At 41.9% G+C, this 24345-nt stretch overlaps 1 protein-coding gene across 1 annotated transcript in view; it reads left to right on the top strand.

Annotated features, from left to right (window-relative positions):
* Window positions 1–24345, top strand: part of cdh7a (cadherin 7a) — a 136286-nt gene that overhangs the window by 32164 nt on the left and 79777 nt on the right. Inside the window, exon 2 of the mRNA XM_008280929.1 lies at window positions 20780–21074. Within this exon, the coding sequence (XP_008279151.1) occupies window positions 20780–21074 (295 nt within the window). The remainder of the gene's footprint in view (window positions 1–20779; window positions 21075–24345) is intronic.

The following is a 24345-nucleotide window of genomic DNA, read 5'->3' on the forward strand; positions in this document are numbered from 1 at the left end:
AAACTCCACAGCACCGCCCTGGGCACATTTTGGCTTTCAAGCCAAACACAGAAGGAGAGCTCAATAAATTTGGAGGAGGGGGATTTGTTGGATTTGGAGCGAAAAGGTGCTAATGCGACGAAAAAGGTGCAAAATGAACAGAAAAAAAAAAGACGATGATATGCATGGGAAATGATAGCTGATGAAAACTTTGGTTTGGTGGTAAGATTAGAGTCTGGTAGCTACAAATGTTTGGTTCATGTGAGAAAAAAGGTTTTTTAAAGTGGAGGCAGTGAGTTGATCTATATTTCCTATTGTGCCATTTTGGTGCAACTCTACAGCCAGCAGCATCTTTTTCTCTTTATTTTTTTTGATTTCAACGAGCATGAAAGAATTGTAAATTCATTTTGTCCTCCCAGTTATTGTTAACTTTACCAAACTCAATGCAGATTTCAGTCTGAAAGGAAAATGGAAGGTTGATTTTTTTTTTAATCATCTTTTTGGAAGAGGTCATTTTTTGTCTTTACTAGCTTGTCGACAGCTAAGAGCCGCCTCGGCACAAATGAGCAGAGAGAGAGCGAGCGAGAGAGAGAGATGATTGGGACTACATGTTCCAAATCCCCAGGCCTTAGAGGCCAGAACGCCCCAAAGACACACTTTGTCTGTTGGAGTCTTAAATGATTAAGTAACAGCAGTCGCCAGCACTTGAAAATTGTGTGATTTATGGCTAATAATAAGGCGGTTATCATCCTCCTGATCCACATCTCCAATATTTGGATTGTTCATTGTCCTTGTCGGTCATCTTCATCCATGTATTGTAGGTGACTGGCCCCTGAGAAGAGATTATTGATGTCACTGTCATCAGGCGGTCACCTCGGAGTGCTCGGAGCGATAAGTACTCTTCAGCGAACGGGTTTTTAATCAAAATAATGTGTGTCAGAAACCATTGAAACCTGTTTGCTGTGGAGAGCCTGAGAGCATGTGGGGGAAAAACAAGAGTAAACAAAACACAAAGCGATTATGTTTCTCCAAGCATTAAAAAAAAAAAAACACATGAATGACATAAAAAAAAAAAAGGAATCAAAATAGGCAGGATGGTAAGAATGGCGAGCAGTCATTTTATGCCTACTTACCTTTTTTTTTTCTTCTTTTTTCTCATGAATAACCTTTTGTTTGTGGTGTACGTTTTATGTGAAGACAGGCACGTAAACACCAAAAAAAATACATGTTTTTAAATTTCGTCTTTCGCAGCTATTTGTTATGACAAACCTGCTGGATGTCGACTGTGTTCCATTAAGTATGCACATACGCTATCACAGGGAAAGCAGCAAACACATGAAAGGCAATGCAGAGAGCAGAGCGAGTAACTAGATGAAGGTGGGGTGGTCTGACTGACATTACTGGCACCATGGGGCATGTAGGGTAAATATACCTGACAAAAATATCAATGCAGCACCGATAGTTTATTAAATTCAAGACATTTATTTCAAACATAGAGGAAGAAGTAGCTTGGATGGATGTCATGAAACAATCCATAGTTGAGTATCAATGGACTCTTCCTGAAGGGCTGGGTGAAGCTGACCGACATTTTCGGGCACGGAATCACGTCGTCAGACACGACAAAAGCTGCCTGAAACTATTTCTTAGACGACAAACGCTGGGGCTGTCGACATTTACCGTAATTTCCGGACGACTGAGCCGAATATAAGCTTTAAAAAGAAAAACAAGTTTTGTACATATATAGACCAAGAGAAGAGGAGTCGGTGAAAGTTTGGGCAACTCGGGGAAGTCATGACTCCTCGTGGGTCTGGGATTCGGAATCGAATCGCATGAATCGGCAGGACTTGTTGTCTTTTTGTTTAAAACAGGATGACTCCAACCTTCCCTTGTCAACAAGAACCTTACATCAAAGAGTCACTCTTAAATGCTCAGTGGAAAGCAAAGGAAGATTACCGTAATTTCTGGACTATTGAGCGCACCTGAATATGAGGCGCATCCACTAACTTTAAAAAGAAAGCAAGTTTTGTACATATACAGGTTGCATTTGTCTGTAAGCTGCAGGTGTCCATGTTGTAACATGAGATATTTACACAAGAACTTTTTATTTTTTTAACCAGCCGTGCTACAGGCATTGTTCAGGAAAAAAAGCATTTACGGTACCGGTATGTATTTAATTAAAAGTACAGTCGCCTACCAGGAAAAGTCATTGACCGCTATCTTCATCTTCCTCCTGCACTAAAACCATTAAGTCGTCTTCTTCGGCGTCGGAGTTCAACAGCCTCAGAGTTCCTTCGTCACACACTTCCTTCGTTGTCGCTCTTAATGTCACTTTCGTCTCGAGGCAAATTCGTAAATATCCATTAAGTAGTCGCATCATTATTTCAGCCGCAGTGTTCAAAGCGTGTGAAAAAAGTAGCAGCTTATAGTCCGGAATTTACGGTAAGTGCCGGACTGCGGTGCTAACGGCGTCCACCAGGCCGACAGCTCATTCTGGTCTTTTTGCCTGTCGTCTTTGGCATCGCGTCATTTGAATAAAGCTGCATTTTAAGGTGGCCTTTTGTAGTCACCGGTCAAAGGAGTGTCTGTGTACCGGTCACGCTCTCTGATCATCGTCCTTTAAAGGCCGACTGGGGTGTGGATCAAGTCGAGAGGCGAGAATTTGTCACCAGCTGAAAAACTTCCTGTGCACAGCCGGCTAAATTCAACCCCTGTTCTAAGGAAAGGAACTCGTCAGGAAAGAAGAGCGTTTGTACTTTTTGTCCAGCGTCGAAGAGCGGAAATAAATGAAAGGATGAATGAATGAATACGTCAGAGTTCTTTGCTGGATCCTCACATCCTAACTAGACTAATGAAGGACAGCTTTGCTCTGTCCGACTGCACTGCAGTGATTTGAGCTATATGTTAAAGACCCCCTCCGGTAAAAGTGAAGTTTGGTTTTTTTCACCTTGTTAACATGTCCATATGGTGGTTTTTATATGCCGGAAGACACATCATGCAGGAAAATGAGCTGTGAATGACGTGGCGGATGATTTCCACCTTAAAGCTGCAGCGTAGGGATGACGGTCTCCAAAATACGGAGTCAGACTTTCAGCATTTCATACATAATTATATGTAAACTCTAGAAAAGGCAGGGAGGGATTGTTTGCATGGACAAGAAAATCTAAAAATCTAAGTTTGATACTGAGATGAGTTTTAGGGGTTTAATCAGTGACCGAAGAGGGATTTAAACTGGAGGTCTGCTGATGCTTTGAGATATTTTTTTAATCTACTTTCTGCCAGTTTAGTTGCTAATAGTCTATTTAACAAAAGCTGCATCCATCGTAAACAACACACATCACTGCGAGTTTAGCTTCGCTTCACATGTGCACCGCTAACACAAAGCACAGCAAAGACTGACGGTTATTAGTTTTACAGGTATGTGCTCATAAACTTAAATATCAACTGAAATGTTGACCTTTTCGAGCTCAGACAGACGTCGATGGAATCACTGAGTTATTACAGTTCATCCTGAGGAAGACGGCGACGTGTGAACCTTTTTCTTTTTTTCCCCTCACTGTGAGCTACAGAACAAGTCAAAGGATCACCAAAACTATTGGTTCAGACGTGGATTAAGCCTCATCTTAGCCTAAAAAAACTCTTCCTTGACAAATTGTTCTGGGCTTAATCCATAACTGGGAAACTGGCTGATTAGGTTTTTTTTTTATCTCGTGTGGGCCACGAATGTCTGTTTAAGTAAAAGTTAAGATCGTCAGTGTATCACCAAAGTCAGTAAGACTCATGCTTTAGGGAAGATGGAAATGTGCACCAAATTCGATGGCAATCCACCAAATAGCTGTTAAGATATTTTCGTCTTGACTGAAGGCGTTGACCAACAAACTGACAAGCGGCACTGGCAGCCGCAGGACCGTGCTGTTGGTAGTTAACGGCTAAAAATATATTAGACGGAAGGATCATCACAACACAGCTAGTTGGAGTTCTGTCCCAGAATCCCTTCCCAGTCAGTCACCACTCTCGCTATTTAATTAACGCCACTCTGATGACTCTCAGGAGCGCGATGCGACCTGATGTGCGATCTCAACAACCCCGAGCCAGCCATAAAGCCCGCCATCCCTCCGCCGCTATCGTTCAGTGAAGCCTCTTGAAATAGCGCAACAACAAGCCCATCAACTTTCCAGACATCCAAAGAAAAAGCGAACAAAGCGACCTATATCGATTCTTTTAATGTTATCTGCAGGAACGTAGATCTGTTGTTTCGGCCTGTGAAAATACAGTTTTTAATTTCTTTTTAACCAAACTGCCAGGGCCCCCTTTTTTCATATAACAGCCAATGGGGAGCTGCTGCAAGACAGATGGAAAGCAGCCACTTTGGAAAGGCCTGTCATCTTTGTTGGCAGAGCGGAGCGCTTTTCTAAAGTTGCAGAACATTTTAACTTTTTTTTCTTTTTTAGAGGAGACCACACAAAGCTGAGGGATGTTGTTTTTTTTTTTTTTGTGAGCCGAATAATTACAAGGAGGTTGCACCTTACATAGTTGACACGTTCTGAACAAGTGAATGGTGTGCGGTAGTTAAGAAGATACCGTGGTGCCGCGCTGCACTGCGGGGATTCTTTGACTTCTGAACACCTTTTGTGTGCACTTTTTAATAATTTTTTTTATTTTGCACAATGTGTGATTGATAAAAAAAATCAAAATGCGGCTAACCTTACTCTGTCACGGTTTTAATGTGGAAGTTTAGCCCCTAGAAATTCTCCAAAAAGAGAAAAACTACACACACAAAGCACAGTTATTGTGAATGAATCATCTCATTTTGACTTGGAGGGAAGTAAAAGTGTTCTTTGATTGCGCGAGAATCTCGTCTGAGTGTATAAACTGTCGGTTCATTCATGTGACAAAAGTTTTTTTTTTTCTTTTTTGGGTCGGAAAATGAAATAGTTGCTGCATTTTTTAAAAAAGAAAAACGGCACTTAAGCTCAATGTGACAAGTCACAGCGGAGGGAAGAGGAGTCAGCCGAGCCTTCAGCGTGTGGATGGAATATAATGGAGAATGTTCCAAATATCACATGCATAAAGGCAAAGTTTGCTGTACGGCGTCTTGACGTTGAGCTTTAGTCTGAAGCTCTTTTCACACGTTGGATAAATAATGTTCCTTCATTCAGGTACAGACGCACCTTCGCTACACCTTTGCTGGAGAGCAGTCATTGTGCATCAAGTGTTCAATTAAATTAGTTTCTTTACTACAACAAATGGCAGAAGAATTAGAGATTTTTTCGTTTTATTCCTATACAGAGCATTTCTCTCCTCCCAAAAAAAAAAGATTTAAAAGATCGTACCGTGACGCTTTCTGGACTGTGGTGTCACCCAATAGCTACTCTGTCTTCTGCTGGAACTTGTAGATCCTTCCAAGTGCAAGAACGGCCTCATCAAACCACTTTTAAGACAGTTTTTGAGGGAAGAAAAAAGTGCATTTCGGACTATAAGCTGCTTCTTTTTTCACACACTTTGAACACTGCGGCTTAAACAATGATGCAGCTGGGGTGCTGCTATAGCTCACCTGGTTGAGCTGGTGTCCCATGTGCAGGGCTACTGTCCCAATGTGGAGGTCATGGGATCGAATCCTGCTCATGACCCTTTCCCACATGTCCTCCCCCATTCTTCTCCCCTACTTTCCTGTCTCTCTCTCACTAGCACTATCCAATAAAGGCCCAAAAAATAACTTAAACAAACAATGATGTGGCTAATTTATGGATTTTTACGAGTTTTACAAATTTGCCTCGAGACATAAGTGACATTGAGAGCGACAATAAAAGAGTGTGACAAGGTAATTCTGAGGCTGTTCAGTTCTGACACTGAAGAAGACGACTTTAGTGGTTTTAGTGCAGGAGGAAGATGAAGATAGCGATCAATGACTTTTCCTGGTAGGCTGCTGTGTTTTTTGTTTCTTAACCAGCCGTGTTACAGGCACTGTTCGGAAAAAAACATTTACGGTGCGTATTTGTGTGTCTTACAGATACGTATTTAATTAAAAGTAAAAAAAAATCTTCCTGCGTAATGTCTTCCTTTGTAAACATCTCATGTTACAACGTGGACACCTGTGGCTTATAAACAAGTGCGGCCTATATATGTACAAAACTTGTTTCCTCCTCAAGTTAGCGGGTGCGGCTTATATTCAGGTGTGCTCAATAGCCTGGAATTTGCGGTACTCCGAGATACTTTCAAGCCAAATCGGTTTTGTGGGACTCTATCCTGATTGGTTAAGACAAATTCATGACACTTGTAACGTATACCACCTTTCTGCCCTCTATGTTTTTGTCCAGTAGCAGTCGTCTCCTCTCAAACGTTGCCATATTTAAAGTTCAATACATACAGTTCTATATCCTACATGATCATCGTATTGGAGTTGCATTAGGTAACTGCTGTTTTTTCATCACTTTTGGAGCATTCGGAGTTGAAAACATAGCTGCTAGATCCTCCACCGCATCTGAAACGAAAAGTTCTTGCACCTGCCTCTAGTTTCTACACTTCCATAATAACACCCTGCATCGACACGTTGTAATCTCCTTCATTCCTGCCTGTTTATATGACTAGCACTGAACAGAGACGTTAGTAAGTCCGATAAGATTGCAGAATTTACAGAAAAGTGACCGGGGTCTTCATTCAGGCACATTTCAATACAATCGCATCAACGGTAAAGGGTACATGTCTGAAAGATTCTCGCGGAGCTGAGACCTGAATACTTAGATGCTGACTTTGATACAGATTGGATGCTTTTTTTTTTTTTCCATTCTTGCCTTTTTTCCCACCTTGTCTAGCAGGCTCCAAGTCGACAAATGACATGTTCTTGCACAAAGAACTTCCACAACCTCACAGTAGAAGTGCTGTGAAGTAACTTTAATACCGACTTTAATCTGCTTTTTTTAACAGCGCAAATGTTAAAGTATAGTGACCTGATTCTTCTCTCACCAAAGCTTTAATCATTCAAATTGACAGTAAATGTTATTTTTATTGTATATGGAAATGTAATCCACTCAGGAAAGGCCACCCACATGCATACATTTATATAACATATATTTAAATGTTCTCTCTTTGAATTTTCAGCTCGGTCTCCGGAGGACGCCGCTCTGCATTTTTTACTCCAAACGTTGGAAAGATCACAGAAACTTCCACAATGGCAAACGTCCGGCTTTAAGTTTTACTTTTAGATGAAAGTCTAATTTCCGATGCTTCGGTTCAGCGTAACGTTCCGGCACTTCTGGAAGAAATATAAGTCGGCCGACGTTCTGATGCAAATGTAATCGCCTGATATTCAGCTTTACATTTTAAGCAGGCAATCATAACGTTGAAATATAATGTGTCAATTTGTGATAAATTAATAAAAAAAAAAAAATTCATAATCCATGACCTGCGGCCGTGGTCGATATGAATTTTACAGGAACGCAGCGTTTCGGTGAATTCAGAGGGTTTTAATAGTGCATGAGCAGAGTTGGAGCAGGAAAATTCTGGGACCAGAGGTTCAGAACAGTATGTCGGGTTATATTTATAGCCCGGTGTGGCCTCTCGTACCGTACTGTATATCCAGCACTTGTCCTTAGCTGTAAAAAAAAATAGGTCTTCTTGTCACTTTACCTGGTTTGAATGTGGTTCTGTCAGTGTGTGACTCGGCTGCCTGCAGCAATGTCACCTAAACAAACCGCTCTGGCAGCACAGTTGTTAAAATTCCGAGATTGTTTTAAGGATTACATACTGATTTAATATCTCACTGCCACTCAACATATCAGCAGAGCTGCTCCTTACAAGCAGAATAAGCTTGTTTGAAAGCCCTCCTTGTGTCTTATTCTTGTAATCCGACACACGATGATGTGAAAAGGTTGGTTCTGTGCTTTCCACTGGGAGACTTTCCCAGTTACACTGATTGTAATGCGTTCGCAAACAGGATTCGCGTCCAAGAAGTTGACCGATCGACCACTCTAAAACCAGAAGGATTACCGACGTGTTTTGATTTGCGCCGAAATAAAAGCCGCATGAGCAAATCTCTGTTGTTTTACTTCATCAGTTACTGTCAGTTTCGCCGAAATCCTCACAGATGTCCCAAATTAGTTGGATTACTGTTCCGCCGTCGTATCTGACAGCTTACAAATTCTGATAAAAAATGCATTTTGTAACAGTTTGTTTCAACTATTCACATCAAACACGTTGCTGCTTGTGCCGAAAATGAAAATGTGCATAAAGCCGCCTCCGGCCTCGGACTCAAGGTTAAATGCAGATTTTGTTTTTAGCATCTTATAGTAAACAAAAAATAAAAAAAAGCTGCTTTCACACTGATGCGAGCCGCCGCATTAAAACCAACTGCTTAATATTGCGCCGGTCGCCTCGTCCTGCCAAAACAGCTTTGACGCGTCGAGGTCTGGCCTCCACAAGACCTCCGAATGTGTCCTGTGGCATCAGGCGCTGAAGCGTTAGCAGCAGATTCTTTAGGAAGTTACAAAATAAAGGCTGTTTCTCCAGCACATCCCACAGATTCTAGTTGGAGATGTGAGGAATGTGGAGGCCAGGACAATACCGTGAACTTTTCCTCAACTATTTTCTGCTGACAGAGGTCACTGCCATCAGGAAATACCGTCGCTGTGAAAGAGGCGGTGTGTCACAGTGTTTACGTCGGCGTCTAAGTAACGGCCACATGAATGCCAGGAATCAAGGTTTACCAGCATCGCTCTGCCGTTGTAGAAATTCCTTCTTTTGTCATCCGGCGCGTATAAACACCCACATCAATTTACGATTAAAAATAAATAAAGAAAAAAAAATTCACCCTTGACTATCTCATATTTGTTCTTTCTCGTGTACAATCCAGGATCGTAGGTAACACGAGTTTGTCAGTTAAAAATTCCTAAACAAAGTGGGGTTATGTTGATTTTCGTTGCACCAGCCTGTGGGCCGATGTTTGAAGTGGTGTAACTTGAGAAATAATGTACCTAGACTCCATTTTGTTGGCTCATTGATCTGGCGCAAAGACGATGCAAAAAATGAGCCAACTGGACCCATCTTTAGGAACTTTAACTCCAAAACTAAAGCTACTTATGACCCCAGATTTCACACGTGATCTTCTCAATCAATATTCACTGCTTTAAAAAAAAGAAAGCAGTCAAATTAAAGATGATCTGGCATGGGGCATTTGGTGAATTGACCAAGATTCATCAGATTAGACCACCTTCTTCCATAGCTGCCCATTTGAGGGGTTGTCAATGGTGGACTTGGGTCGCTATGACCGGTCTGCAGCTACTCCGCCTCTTTAGCAGCAACCTATTTGTTCAGACGGTGTTCTAACACCATTTAATCATGACAAAAATTAAAGGTTTTTAGCAATTTATGCTACAGTAGCTCTTCTACAATCCTTTGCTGCCTTTCCGCACCAATGCCTCCCGTCTCCGGTCCACTGCTTGTCCTTCTTTGGTCCACTTTCTATATATTCAACACGCCTCCCAAGCATTTTTTTTTTTCTTTCTCGAGATACTGTCACCCACTCGTTTCACCATTTGTCCAGACCCCTACACGCTCGCCCATTTTTTTCCCCCCTGCTCCCGACACAAGAACCGAGCGCCGCCTCGTACATCCCGCCCCCCGTGACAAGTGCCATTGTAACAAGATAATCAATGTTATTTACTTCACCTGTCAGGGGGGTTTTAATGCTGTGGCTGATAGGCGCATGTTAATAATGTTTACTGCTATCTCATCAGGATGGACTTCTTCCAGTTTTATGCCCTCCTCGTATTTTTGCTTCAGAATATAACCTGCAGAGAAAATGAATAACAACTATGGGTCCAGTGTGCAATGTGTTGACACCACCTGGCTGATATGGAAATACACTTTCCTCCTCACTTTTCTGCTTTTCATTTAGTCCGTCAGTAGCCTGTCAGTTGTAGCCAGTGCACATGGAAAAAAAAAAAAAGAGAGAGAGAGAGGCTGTCGTCACAAAGATAGCATCTAAGGAGGCTTTTTGTGACAAAAGAGCTTTGATTCCCTCCCCCATAATACTTTGAAAAGGATGCCTATTCCTGTCTTCCATTTATGTGCATCTCTGTGATGAGGGCAGCTGAATGCCACACACACACACACACACACACACACACACGTGCGACAACACACAAAATAAAAAAATAAAGCGAAAGCTCGCCCTGATTGCTAGCTTGATTACTTTCATTGATGTGGATGACAAATCGGCATGGTGGCAAGACTGGCAAACCAGAAAAAGGCAGCGGGGCACCAGAGTGAAAGGCCTGGGAAGCACTCCTGCATGTCTTTAATTAACATGTGTGTGTCAAGGGATCCTCCAAACATGGCCTTATTGTGCTGGAGTAAATTAGGGAAACGTTAGTCACAGTTGGAATGGATTTGAAAGTTCATGTTGGGCAGCTTTGATGTCACAGATATTGCATCTGTGGCTATAAAATGAGTGTCATTTTTTGTTGCGTGTGTGTGATATGTGGCATATTTTCTGTTTGTAGTTGCTTCTGCTCACTGAATTTGTTTCTGACACTAAAGCTAACACTGTAGTGTCCAGTTTACTCTTCTGTCATTTATTACACACACAGGATTCACATTACAAACAATGCAAAACTTTAATTTAAGATGTCAAATTTGAGACGTCTGCAACTCCGGTTTTGACTTTTTAATTTCATGGAGATCTCACGATTGAGTCCTACTTTCATTTTCTTTATTGACGTTCGCTTAAATTTGAGTTTTAAATGCAAGATATTGAGAATTCACATTTTAGAAGACAAAGCGAAAACGGGGCTGCAAGGTGGTGCAGTTGGTTTTCACTGTTGCCTCGCAGCAAGAAGGTTGCCGGTTCGCATCCCGGTGAGGGCACCCAGGATCTTTCTGCGTGGAGTTTGCATGTTCTCCCCGTGCAGCGTGGGTTCTCTCCGGGTTCTCCGGGTTCTCCGGGTTCTCCGGCTTCCTCCCACACAGTCGTGAGGTTAACTGGTGATTCTAAATTGTCTGTAGATGTGAATGTGAGTGTGCTTGGTTGTCTGTCTCTAAGTGTAGCCCTGTGATAGACTGGTGACCTGTCCAGGTGTCCCCTGCCTTCACCCTGAGTCAGCTGGGACAGACTCCAGCCCCTCACGACCTTAGTGAGGATTAGGCGGTGTGTAAGATAATGGATGGATGGAAAGCGAAAACAGTTTATTCCTACTAGTGATAGTCTGATCTGAGCTCGATGCGTTCCTGCTAATGTAAATCTCTTAAAGTGCAAAAAAAAAAAACTGCAGATCCAGCGAACCAGCGTGTGATAGTTTTATATTTAGATTCAAACTGTAGGCGGTTTCTTGTTTCTAGCGCCTTCTAAGAGAAATCCTTTCGGACCTAATTGAAGTAAATGTTACTCACCTTATCTCGAGAGCAACTTTGGATTATTTTTAACTGGATACAAAGGACACGTCTATCCATAGGCTTCTCGTTGCATTAACTAGATTGCTTGACATTATCTTTTTGAGTTATTTTATAATTGCAGGTGCTACAATGACAGCTTGACTCCTCCAGGCTCCTTATAAAGTAGAATTTACTTGCTGCACAAGCTTATATCTGGAAAATTTGGCTTTTTTTTGTTGCTGCCATAGTAAGACAGATCCTCTGTGTGAAAATCATTAATCATTAATCAATACTCTGTCAGCTGTTTCCTCTGAAAAGCCGGTTTGGACTCGAACAGCCTGTTTTTTTTCGTCCTGTAACTTTCCCCCCCAACATGACACAGGCTGCTTCGCTGTTTCCTGTCAGATCTGACTGTTTCATTTTGTTGCTCTCGTCCACAAAGCAGCGGATTCGTAGTAAGCACAGAGCGATGTACGAATAACAGCGCTTGACATCCAGGTCCGTGTTAGTTTATGACTTAAAGCGAATTTACCGACAGAAGCATGAATGAGTGATTTCATAAGTGGTCGGAAAAAAGGTTGGATTTAAAAAGACGTTTATACAATACATATATATATATATTTATTTTCTTTTGGCATTAGCGATCTTGACTGAAGTCGTTAAGGCCCATTTTTCTGAAAATCCTTTTCAATTTCCCCACGCTGAAACAGAGCCATTATCTCTCCGGTGTTATGACTCAGCCAGCAGGTGCAGATATGAGCCGCCGCTTGTCTGATGGAAACAAAATGTATAAATGGCAGTCAGAATTCAGAAAATCATTTCTCCGACTTTGATTGAAAGCCGATTCTCTTATGCGAAACAGTCGCCGCATCAGAGGGAAAGCGATGAAAAACCCGCCTTAGCCTCGCTTGAAAACCGCTCCTCAGCGTTTTTTTCATATTTATCCTCTGAAAGGAAGCTGTCTGCACTTGCTTTGTACCTGCTGTCAAGCCATCACACACATCTGTTTGTACACATTTAAGTCTTTTCAACTGCCTTTTTTTTTTTTTCTTTCCTCGTTGCCCCATTTTGAATCGGCTTATTGCGACAGAAAATAGAATTTTTCCTGAATGACAAAAGTGCGTGTCGCTGTTTTGATGAAAATAAAGTGACACTTCAGTTACTCCGCCTCATATTTCAACTGCTGTCAGGAGCGACGTACACACTTCATCGTCTGGATCTCTACCTTCAAGTGACATTGCAACTGCTTTTATCTCTTACACACCTGGCAATTCAACTCACTTAAACATAAAACTGAAACTTCAAAAAACCTAATTACGACTTCTTTTTTTTTTCTCCCCCCTCCTTCTGTTCAGACCAAAAAGCAATGCAAAGTTTGGTCTCGTACGCTAGTTTGGAACAGATAAGCCCAGGGGAAAGCGTGGAGTTTGGTTTATTTTGCATAAATATACACCTGAACCACCTCGCGCTTCTCGTTCTGTCCTCACTGAAAGCATCAGTGTTTCACCTTCAATGCTTTTAGTCCACATGGAGCAAACTCACAAGTAAAATTAATATTTCTTTAATTTACCTTTTCTATACGCGCATTAATATGGAATCATATGAAACACACTATTGTTTTCAGCTCTTTCACCGTCTGTTGTTGGTTGGTTGTGGTTCCACCGACTGCTGCACTTTTTTGTCATAATGACAAGAGACCAAAAAAATGTTTTTTCATAAATATGGTGAACACATACCAATAGGTGACATCCATCCATCCATTATCTATACACCGCTTAATCCTCACTAGGGTCGTGGGGGGCTGGAGTCTATCCCAGCTGACTTAGGGTGAAGCTAGGGGACACCCTGGACAGGTCGCCAGTCCATTGCAGGGCTACACTTAGAGACAGACAACCAAGCACATTCACATTCCAACAGGTGACAGATTAAAGGAAAAACCTAAACGTTTGAGCCCCGTAGTCAAGACATCCGACTGCCCTGCTATGTCGTAGCTGCAACGTGGAGGAAAGGATCACTGTAAATCAGTACAGCGTTGTTCCAAGTGATCACCTTCGTCCTAAAATGAAACATTTATAGAGCTTAGTTCAGACAGGCACGGAGTCAGGGTGTCACATGGCCCCTCCTGTCCAATCGTCATGGCTAAAGTCCAGCCCGCCCACTTAGCTGCTTTATAACTGAGGTAGCGTTCATTCATTCTGCCCGCTTCACCACATCGCTGCTACTTCAGCCTCTGCAGATCGTCAGATCTCCTCCTCCTCCCCAACCACCACCTTTTAAAAACAGTTCAGTCATATAACCCCGGTGTTTCCCATATTGTGGGACTGTAGGTTGCAGATGGTTGATTATTGTACCTTGAACTATGTAATCTAGATTCTGAAGACTATTTAGTTGGTCTCGTGTTCATACCGTATTTGGAAAATTGTAAATTGTAAATTCATGGCTCTGCGGGGTTTTGTGATCTCAGGGATTATCTGCTTGCTCAGATCGTTCCAGAGCATCACGAGCAGAGTCACCGCCAAACTAAATGTATGTGATCCCAAATAAATGGTTAAAATCTGACAAAGTGTCCTGTCTGAACTGTCCTGATGACAGCGATCGCTCCGATGTCCCCATCGATAGTGGATCAGGAGTCACTGAATGATGTAAATCGGAAGCTTTGGCCTTCATACTTACTGGATCTCTGCGTAGCTGATGTGAGATTTTTGGCTGAAAGCTGAATATCTTTTAAAAGAACAGTGTTCCAACCCTCCAGCAGATTTTGAGAGACTTACTAAGACATGTTGAAGCTGTTCTGGTGGCTAATCACCTTAGTAATACACTTTATGTTGGTTTTTTCCTTTAATTTGTCACCCATCAGGATTAGATATGACATTTATGATATATTTTTTTAAAACAAAGGGCTTCACAGCCGGATGAAATCGAGCAATGCTCAAAAATCATTAATTTCTTTCTTACTAAAACGAACAGAATCAGCGTAGCAGCCAAAGCGCGAGTAAAATGAAATGTAAAAACAAAGCAGGGCTGCAATCATTTATTCCATTTAAGCAGGCTGACTGTAAGCTTCTGTGTGCAGATCTCATGAATCTGTACACCACTGTGCGATAGCTAACAGTCTCTCCATGGTGATCGCTAATTCCCCACCTCCCAACTTGAAATGAAAGAGGAGAGGCTGAGCCACTGAGCCTCTCTCAAAGCACAGCACCATGGCTACTCACCAGAACATGGCTGAGTGAATAGATGAAAAGCCAAGCATGTCGGGAGCTGATGTCAGTGACAGCTGCGCCGAGGCCCCCGTCTACATTTTTAGCTCTTTTTTCGTGGCAGAATGACCCTTGGTTGCCCCGTCTGCTGTTCTTTTTTATTTGAGTTTCATGTATATTCTATTTAATGACTCTGAAGTCCCTGCTGGCTTTACATATGGCACACATTAAACGTCTGGTGATAACTTCTATTCACCGATTTCCGTTAGATCTATTAAAATCATATGATTAACCCTGTGAGAAGGCTTTTTCCCCCCCCCAATTTTCTTGTGCAAAATCAATTTCTTAGCAGGAAACATTTAGAGTGGACTGTTTCACATTTTATTTTTTGAAATACATACCTTGCTTTGCAGAGACCCTGTTAAGCCCCGCTGCTGGAGCTGCTCTGTGAAATATCTTGAGGGCGATTGTTGATTAAGGGCTCTTGAGCGGCGGCACAGGCTGTTTTAGCACACTAGATCCACTATTGCTCACAGGTTGCCTGTAGGTATGGACTTTTATATCCATTTTTGGTTGTGCGTAGTCCAGTGAATAGAAGACGATGTATTCTCCTCAAGAGAGATGAAACCACAAAGCTCAAAACACGCATCTTGGGCCTTGAGCCTTTTTATTTGTATTTATTCTTTTGTCTTGCTTGAAGTATTCGTATTTTCCTGCTTGCAGCGTAGCGCGGAGCGAAGCGAAACGGACGAAAAAAGGGAACAAAACAGATATCTAGTTGCACACAATGGCAAAAAAAAGAGAGATGAACATTCAAATGCTACAACAATTTGAGCATGTTGTGCAGTAGTTCCTAGTGAAAGGACAAGCACGAATCAGTGGGTTGTTATGGGTTCTTTTTACGCTTTTTTTTTTTTTTTACCCCTCTCCCTTTGCTACAAGGTAAACAAGCAAACACAAAGCTAACAGGCTGGTCCCCGGAGAACTGCCTGCATACAAAGTGATGATAAGTGTCAGCACTGATTTCAGAAGGGTTCATGTTCAGATCCCACCCCTCCTTCACAATCCCTCGGAGTGCCTTTGAGCTACACCGCCGCGCCGCACGCTGTGTTACACTCACCTCGAGGGAAGCAAAGAAAAGAATCACAGAGTGAGTATTTACATTTTTGCAAGTGAAGCAACTATGGCGCTCGGTAAAAGTAATAAGACTTGAAACTTCAAATAGCACCTGAAAATGAGCAAGCGGCGGCTTCAAAACGGGTTAGATTAATGAGAGATAAAAGTGTTTGACCGGGCTGTACTTTTAATAAGCCGTGCCAAACTATACATATTTTATGTCGTCCTCTGTGGTGATGAGATTTGGAGCTGGAATGTGCTGCTCCACCACCACGGTTGTGTGTCCTTCCACCGCCGGGCAGAGATGTGAGAAGCAAAGCCAAACAGCTCGCTGAAAAGACCACACAGCGCGCTCGACCCTTGACCCGGCTTGCATACTTTGCGGCCCCGTCAGCTTTGTCCTTCTTGTCCATGGCATTTACTGGAACCAAACGGCCACGGATGGCTTCCTCGAGATTAAATGTTGACTCTCTCCAAGACTGACAATTTACCTCAGGTTTGCTCCTGACAGCAGGAGATGGTGAATAAACACGGCAGAGCTCCATAAGAGAGGCGACATATGCATGCCGAGGCTTGAGGACACAGCCAATGCAATCATCGCGCCCCCAGCGCGGCATCCATCAGCCCGCTGATGGATTCCATTAATAAAAGACCTTTGGTGTTGTATCCTCTGTTCAGCATGTACTCCTTCAGCGCCACCAAAATAATATTGACCTAATCATTTCTCCGCCCCTGCAGCGCTGGCTTGGAACCTGAAATACCATTGTTATTTATCCTATAATGAGATGTTGACATTTACAGATAAATTGAAAGAAGAGTTTGAACAATAATCTTTTATGAGTACATCGTTAAATAAAAAAAAAGATATGCCGCACAATAGGCTTTTGTGATTGCTTTACACAATAAACAACAAGAGAGGCCACTTCTTAATTGAAAAGTTCTGCACACAGTGTGGGCATACTCATTTATTTATTTTTCCAGTTCAAACACTACTAATAATTCAAATTGCCCAAATGTAATCTTTTTTTTAAAAACTATTGCTGAAGTGAGTAATACAGTAGCTGTACTTCCTCCTAAGCTCAGGGTCAGGTGTGGGGTATGTATTAAAAATCTTGTAGCGTCGAATAAGTTCTGGCAAACCGTCTGACAGCTCAAGAAAAGAGAGGCAGGCCTTTGCTCTGACTTTTTATCATCAGCGATAGTTAGCTGCTGACCTCAGCTGGAGTTCGCGCAAGTGAAGAATTCCTGAACCCAAATGTCATCCGAGAGGAAGACGCGCCGGCTGACTCTTGCTGAGCCTCACCGGCGTCCCCGGAGCAGTTTACCCAGTTAGTTAAGAGGCCCTGCAGCTGCACGGGGCTGCTGGGAATGGAGGAAATTCACCGGCTCTGGCTGTTTTCTGGCTGTCACTGGTAACACGCCTCTTCAGTGTCACTTGGAGTTCAAGCACCTGGAACAGACCAGTGTGACAAGGGTGCTGACAAGGAGGCTCCAGCTGACTGATGAATCCAAGACTCAGGAGGGGGAATGTGGCTTCCAGAAAGGTTCATCAGCTCTTTACCGTTACATGGACACTTTGTCACCAGAGTTCACCCATTCAGTTTGTGTTTTGTACAGCTTACATTAGTATTCCTTGAGTTTTTTTTAATTTTATTTTTATTTTGTAGGATTGTGAGAGAAGTATGTGGCATTGAAAAGAACTCAATCATGGCAAAAGCATGTGGTTTAACTTCCAGCATTGAAATGAGGGTATTCTTGGTGAAGGCCATCTATTATTGACAATTCTGTTCCTTTCAGTGACTGAATTTCAAGGCAGAACTGAGAATGTCCCATTTAGTATTTTTTAAGGTCTCAACTGGGACACAGGTGTTTTGAATGTGTGCAGCTTTGATAATCCGAAGCCTGTCTGTAACAAGCTACAAAATCTTTATTGGAATCATTTAAAAGGTTTTCGTTAAACTTTGGGCGAATTGTGGAAGACGGACATTTCCTGTGGAGCTTATTTATGTTTAAATTATTTGTGATAGATTTGTGCAAAGTATAGGTCAATCTGATTGCCGTTTCCTTTAATGGCACAAACACATTTTGTATTTTACAAATGAAGTACATTGGGTTTTTTTTTTTAATGAGATTTAATAGTTATTGACGGGTTTCAGTGTAGAATTGCCAGATTTATTTATTTATTTATTTTATCAAGTGGTAGTGGCAGTACTGTATACAACTCTATTTGATTACAATGCATGGTAAAGCTGTTTGGAAGGTGTAGCAAGCTAAACTCGGTGCTACTCTACGAAATGGAGCAAACCAAGCTACTCAAAAGTGGCAAAAGTACTGTAGCTTACTGCATCAGAAGCTACGTTTTTATGTTTAATTATGTGAATTTGTTGTGAAAAACACTGTGAACAAGCTGCTGGCTGTTCTAGTGGTTGGCATGTAAGGTCAAGGTCATATGGAAGACAATTATAAAAGATGTGGAGCCATTCAGCCATTAGTGAGAGTATTAGTGTATACGTTCCCCTTTACAATTACATTACTCTTTGCTGATGATGTAGCGCTGTTCGTTATGAGACATCCGGCATGCCTCGAGGTGTTCTGCTGCTGAATTTGACATGACAGCGATGAAAGTCAGCACAATGAAGACACAGTACGGTGCCAGAAGCATGACCTTTAGTCTTTTGTCATGTATCCACTACAACTGTGTTGGTTGTCCTGAGGAGTGTTTCTCAGCTGGCGTGCTGAAAACGGTTGTGTAACATCTTCCCTGGCTTTTGAAAGTAACCCAGATGAGGTCATAGAAAAGTAATCAGGTTTATCTAATTTTGGGCTTGAGCCTGTGCTACAAATTGGGGTCTGGGGTTTGCACCAGCACCATTTAGAAAGCAGGAGGATGTAATGAGAAACGCTAAAGACTTGCATTGTGGGCTGCAGTGTTTTCAGAATCCTCCAATTTCCTAAGTGCAAAACTTACTCACTGGACTAACCCTTTAGGTTTGCAGCGTTCATCTTACAAACATTGGCATTGTGTACCTGATTCCTTCCAGAAACTATCCGTCTTCGGTCTATTGCACTGACAATAGGAATATAGAACCCTCCTTGCATGTTAAAAAAAATAAATTCAGCTCAGTTCTTCTTGATGTTTCTCATCTGGAGTCAACATGATTCGACGCTCTTGGCAGACTGGATATATTAGTGTAGTACAGATGTTCCAACCTCACGTGAAGCTTCAGTTCTTTACTCTTTTAACACCAAATATCAAGAACCGGGAAAAGAATTCCCTGAAACGCCTTCGTTACTGAGGTGTTTTGTCATGTATGAGGTGATGTGCACTCTGCTAAATGCTGACAGCTAAAAACGGTCCGTCTGCCCGTCTTTAGACACCAAACAGTGGCCTTCCCCTAAGATACATGTCAGTTTCTGTGATCACTCTGATGCTCACCATGTTGAAGGGGTTGATGGCCATCAGACAGCTCTGACTTCAAACAGGATTTTTCAAGGTTGCTTACTTGTCATGATAATTTTAATTTCTTTCTCTTTAGAGATGCTCAAGGATTATTTTGTTGGAGCTGTACTTTGAGGAGGGGTCTTAAAGTCGTCTTTAAACTCTTGACTCGCTCTTCTGAGATTCAAACTCTGTCACAATCAGATTCCTGCGGAGGTGACTACAAAAGTTTACTGATAAAAATGCAGTTTGTCTGTCGTCTTTGTAAACCTGCACAGTATGTCTGTCCATGGAACATCATAGCAACTCCTATTAATAAGTTTTCTTCACTCTAGCTGCGAGAAACAAAACTTTACTTTTATAATGGTAGCCCACATGCTCCAAGACGAGCAACGTTTGATCATCTCCGCTGATCTTTGGTGCGCCACTAGATTTAAAGAAGGAAGCTTTATATGGTCATTAAAAAGGACTGATGTGACAGCGCGGCTCTTGATACACGACCTCGGCTCCTGCTATTGATCCTCGGAGAACAAAAACCTGTCGGATTCTTTAAACTTAAAGCCACGATTTGCATGCTCTTAATGGCGGTGAGAGGGAACTGTTAAACAAATTTCAGCTTTAATACCCAGATGTCAGGTAATGCAGTTTGCCATCCAGTTTCACGGCGAACATGCAAGAACTACCAAACCGTCTGTGCTGGTTTTATTCTGGAAAAGCAAAAAAGAATAAAATGAAACACAACGTAGAAGCATTGAGTCTTCAGTCACTGATGTCTTAGTTGTGGTTTGAGTCTAGTAGAAGGTTTCCACTGCAGCTGAACATCTTTATGAGACACATTTAGGAAGTTTTGCATGAATCTTTGGCGAAAATGTAGCTGACAAATGTTTCCTGACGACCCATTTAGCTCAACCGCAGTGATGGATTTCTGGACAGAAAACATATGAGAGTCCATTTGGTGCATCATTCCTGATTTATTAATTCAAACACATTTGGTGATAGCTGCAGCCTGTTTCCTATGTGAAATGTGTTCAGCTTGTTATTTTTGGGCATTTTAATGGAAAATTGCTAGTTTCATTTTTAATGACCATTACACTAGTTAGCAAGTCACACTGCCATTACAGTAAGTGGCAGCATTTCATTTCATTCCATTATTTGTGGCGAAATGCAAATCATGATGGGTTTTTGTAACATAATTCATGCACAAATGGTGCATGTTTTGATCCTTTGATCTGATTTGAATGTTTGCCCAATAGACATCATGTATTTGCCTGTTTTGTTTGGACAAATCAGCCACAACATGACAGCGAAAATTTACATGGCTGAAATACTGAATATTTGATGAGATTTCCCTTTTTCTAAGTGCATCTGATATTTATACAATACAGTAAATAACATGAGGGACATAAAATGTACCAAAATGTGAGTTTATATTCCAATCCAGTTCAATCAATTTGGCTTGTTATCTCTGAATAGGTAATGAAAAGCATCAACCTCGCTTGTGTAACCATCATTTAATAATTGCTAGTGTAACAATCATGTAAGACTGAAGCCCTAGAGTCATCCTTTGTTACGCCTGGCAACAACACTGAAATATTGAAGATATTTTGGCTTCAATAGGTTATTTACAGACTTATAAAGCTGCCTTTTACACTCCTCGTCTTTTTTTATTTTCCCCCGACAGCTACACTCAGACGTGGACAAAGGAGATGGCAAGGTGAAGTACGTGTTATCTGGCGAGGGCGCCACCTCCATCTTCACCATTGATGAGAACACAGGAGACATCCACGCCACGAAGCGCCTTGATCGAGAGGCGCAGGCTTACTACACCCTTCAAGCTCAAGCCGTAGACCGACTGACCAATTTACCCGTCGAGCCCAGGTCTGAGTTTGTGGTCAAGGTCCAGGACATCAACGATAATGAACCCAAGTTTCTAGATGGACCGTACCTGGCAGGGGTACCGGAGATGTCGCCCTTAGGTGAGCCTCCCGTTATTCGATTTAACCATCATCCCCCTTTTTCATATTTCCCCCCAGTATTTTTCTCTAAACTCCAACTCTCCCTCTGACTTTCTCTTTGACTTTCCCCCGCTCTAACATGTGCATCTGATAATTTTCCACTTGGCTGAATTCGTCTTCATCTCTCCCAGTGTTCGCTTTATGAGACTCGATACGTGATAATCACATTGGGCCCAATTTAAACTACACGAAGCTCTTCTTGTTCACGAGCCCCACATCAGTCGAGGTCCAGGTTAAGCCACTTTGATTTGGGCACCTCTTGGGCAGAGCATGCTTGGTCTCTTTTTCCTTTTCACTAATCTGCTGATAAAGGATAAGCACATAAGGGTTTTGGAGCTCTCAGATCATTTCAATTCAGTCGTCGAAAACGTGATTATGTACGGAGATTGAAACGCTGAGATTCCCTTGGAACTTCAGTCAAGGAAAGAACATTTTATTTGGGTAGCGCGTTTAGTCATTCAAAGTAATTCACAAAAGGCATTCAGAATAAAATAATAGAACACAAAAAAAGCAAAGTAAGAAGCGAACAAGAAGTCAGAATAGCAGAAATCAGAGACACAAATCTAATCTGCAGCTGATTAACAGATATATAAAGTGACTGTTAATGAATCGACGTGTTTATAGCCTTGATTTAGTGCCTCAAAAGCTCTGGAAATTTGGGTTTAGGATATGTCAGTTCGGTTTAATAAAATTTAATTTATATAACACTACCAATTCACAGCATCTCATAGCACTTAATCTAGTAAGAGGAATTTTAAACAGAGAAACTCAACAAATCCTAAGTTTCCTTTGGATTCCCAGTCAGTGAGAAGGAACAAAAATCTCCTGCATTCCTGGGAAGGACAAACAAACCCAGACAGAACCGGATATTTATAACTAGGCAGCTAAAATCAGCTTTAAACTGTTTTATTTCTACTAATATGCAGACACATGGCAGATGACCTTAGTAATGTGCAGGTGTTGTGGGTGGAAATCAGAGAAAAACTCAACTGACGACTGATATTACCTTTGAATAGATATTTTTTAAACTGATTTCTATTTAGTTAATTTGATATAAACAAACTATTCTGTTTAAAATTTGAAATCACTTGCTTGCCAGATGTTTGTTAGTATCTACCTTTTATCAAGTGCTGCTCCAATTACTCACTGACCTATAAGTTTGAAAGCCTTCAGCCTTGCTAGCAGCTCTGTCGGCCTATATTTAACTGCACCGGCGCTCCAGGGCAAAATACTAACCGCAGCACGCTCATAAGGTCAATTCTCGAAGACGTTTTAAAGGTGATCATGCTCGCCGCTCTGCTTTAGCACGTTAGCATGCTAGCCCTTGCTAATTAGAAGTAGAACTGAAGCCAGCAGGAATGTCACGATGGGTTCTGCGTGGTCGAAACAAATTTAGAAATTAGGCCTCATGACGGCGCTCGGGGAAAAGTCAGATGGTCGTCAAAGTTAGGACGAATCATTGTGTCGGGAGCGTGAATGTCAAAATATCATCGTAATCAATCAGTCAGCGCTCGTTGAGACATTTAGTCAGGATGTCACCAAAGTGGTCGGGATGGATCCTCAGGGAACCATGAACGTCTGATCCAAAGAATGAGAGAGTCACCAAAGATACCTTCAAGTTTCACTGCAATACAGCGAACAAATTATCCTAAAAAATAACTAAAATATCATCCTGCATCCTGAAACGTAAGTGTAATACTACATTATTTAAGATTCATTCTCTAAAGAACATTAATATCAATTTTATTACATTCTCTTCCTATAGTTAGATCATGCAGATTGCAGTCTGGACCAGAACCGCCACAGAGCGAGTGCAGCTTAAAGCATAATACAGCCCAATGTAACCGTCCTAAGAACTCTGCACTTCACATTCTGTTGATCACATTAGCATTTATTATCGCCGATATATACCTTTTATCTGTCTGTTTTTAAAAAACACTCCTGAAGGAAACCATCATATCAGACCTTGTCTCTAACTGGCTGCATGGTCAAGATTTCCTCCAAGGTTTCAAACAGGTCTCGCTCATGCAAAAAATACGAGTAAATGCAAATGAGTGACAACAACATCCTGAGGCCAGTCAACTCAGCAGGTGTATGAGGAACACAGTGAGAGAGGAAGACTGACCTCCATATTGATAAGGCATGGTATGTGCTGTTTACATAGATATATTTATAATGTTTAATCAGTTTACCAAAGCCGGCTGTGCTTATTTTTTGTGGGTTTGATGATTTTTGGCCAATGAGAAACGGCTGCTGCTGAGCATAAAATGCTTTTTCATGCTGTTTTTTTAAAATCAACCAGACCCACTGTATTGTGATGTGAAGTCTGATGTGCCTTCATTTACATATTTATCCCTTCACATATGTCAGCGCAGACCTCGAGGCCCAGAAATGTTGATGAGTGACGCATGTTTGAAAAACTAACTCAAGCAAACTTAAGGTCTGAATCAGGCTGGAAGGCCGACGGCATTTTCTTCACCAAATTGGGCTCAGAGTTCATGGTAGCCTATACTTCCAGGTAGCTGGCTGCTGAAAATGTCTCAGAAAAAAATGTCTGATCCAGATGAATACATTCCTGTCCATCCATTATCCTGCCACTTCACAGCGGCGACACAGTAAGCAGAGCAGCACAGACATCCTTAACTTCCTCCAGCTCCTCCTAGGGGTTCCCAAAGCCCTCCAAGGCATGCTGGGAGCTGTGGTCTAATCACAAGTGAGCTGTGACTTGTGGGATGGAGACAGAAATGAACTCGGGTGTCAAGAGACAGAAAATGTGGTCTGGGCTTTTCTTTTGATTAAAAAAGAAAAAAAATACAGCATTTGAGATAATTTTAAACCTAAAGAAAGGCTGCATGTGAAGACTCAATGGGAATGCTCAGTTTTTTTGCGCGCAAATATACACGACAGGGCACAATCAGCATCGCATGGAAGTGCTTGAGAATGACTTGACCCGAGACTATATCCACTTTAGTTGGTGAACTAAATATACTGTCATTTCAAAACACTTTAGACACATTCTGGTAACAGTCTGCAGGGAAAACTGCAATAGCAGCTCTTGGCTGCTCTCTGGAGAAAACGGAGTAATTCTGTACTCAAGTAAAAGCAGCGAGCAGCAGCAGTAGCAGACAGGAGTTAGGTGGCATCACTGAACGCTGTCAGAGCTGTTAGTGGAGCGTTGCTGGTTGAGGAGGAACTGGCAGAAATTGGGGAAGTGATCTCTGTATTTTAATGC

This window comes from Stegastes partitus, unplaced genomic scaffold (genome assembly GCF_000690725.1).
Source record: "Stegastes partitus isolate 25-593 unplaced genomic scaffold, Stegastes_partitus-1.0.2 Scaffold214, whole genome shotgun sequence".
NCBI lineage: Eukaryota > Metazoa > Chordata > Actinopteri > Pomacentridae > Stegastes > Stegastes partitus.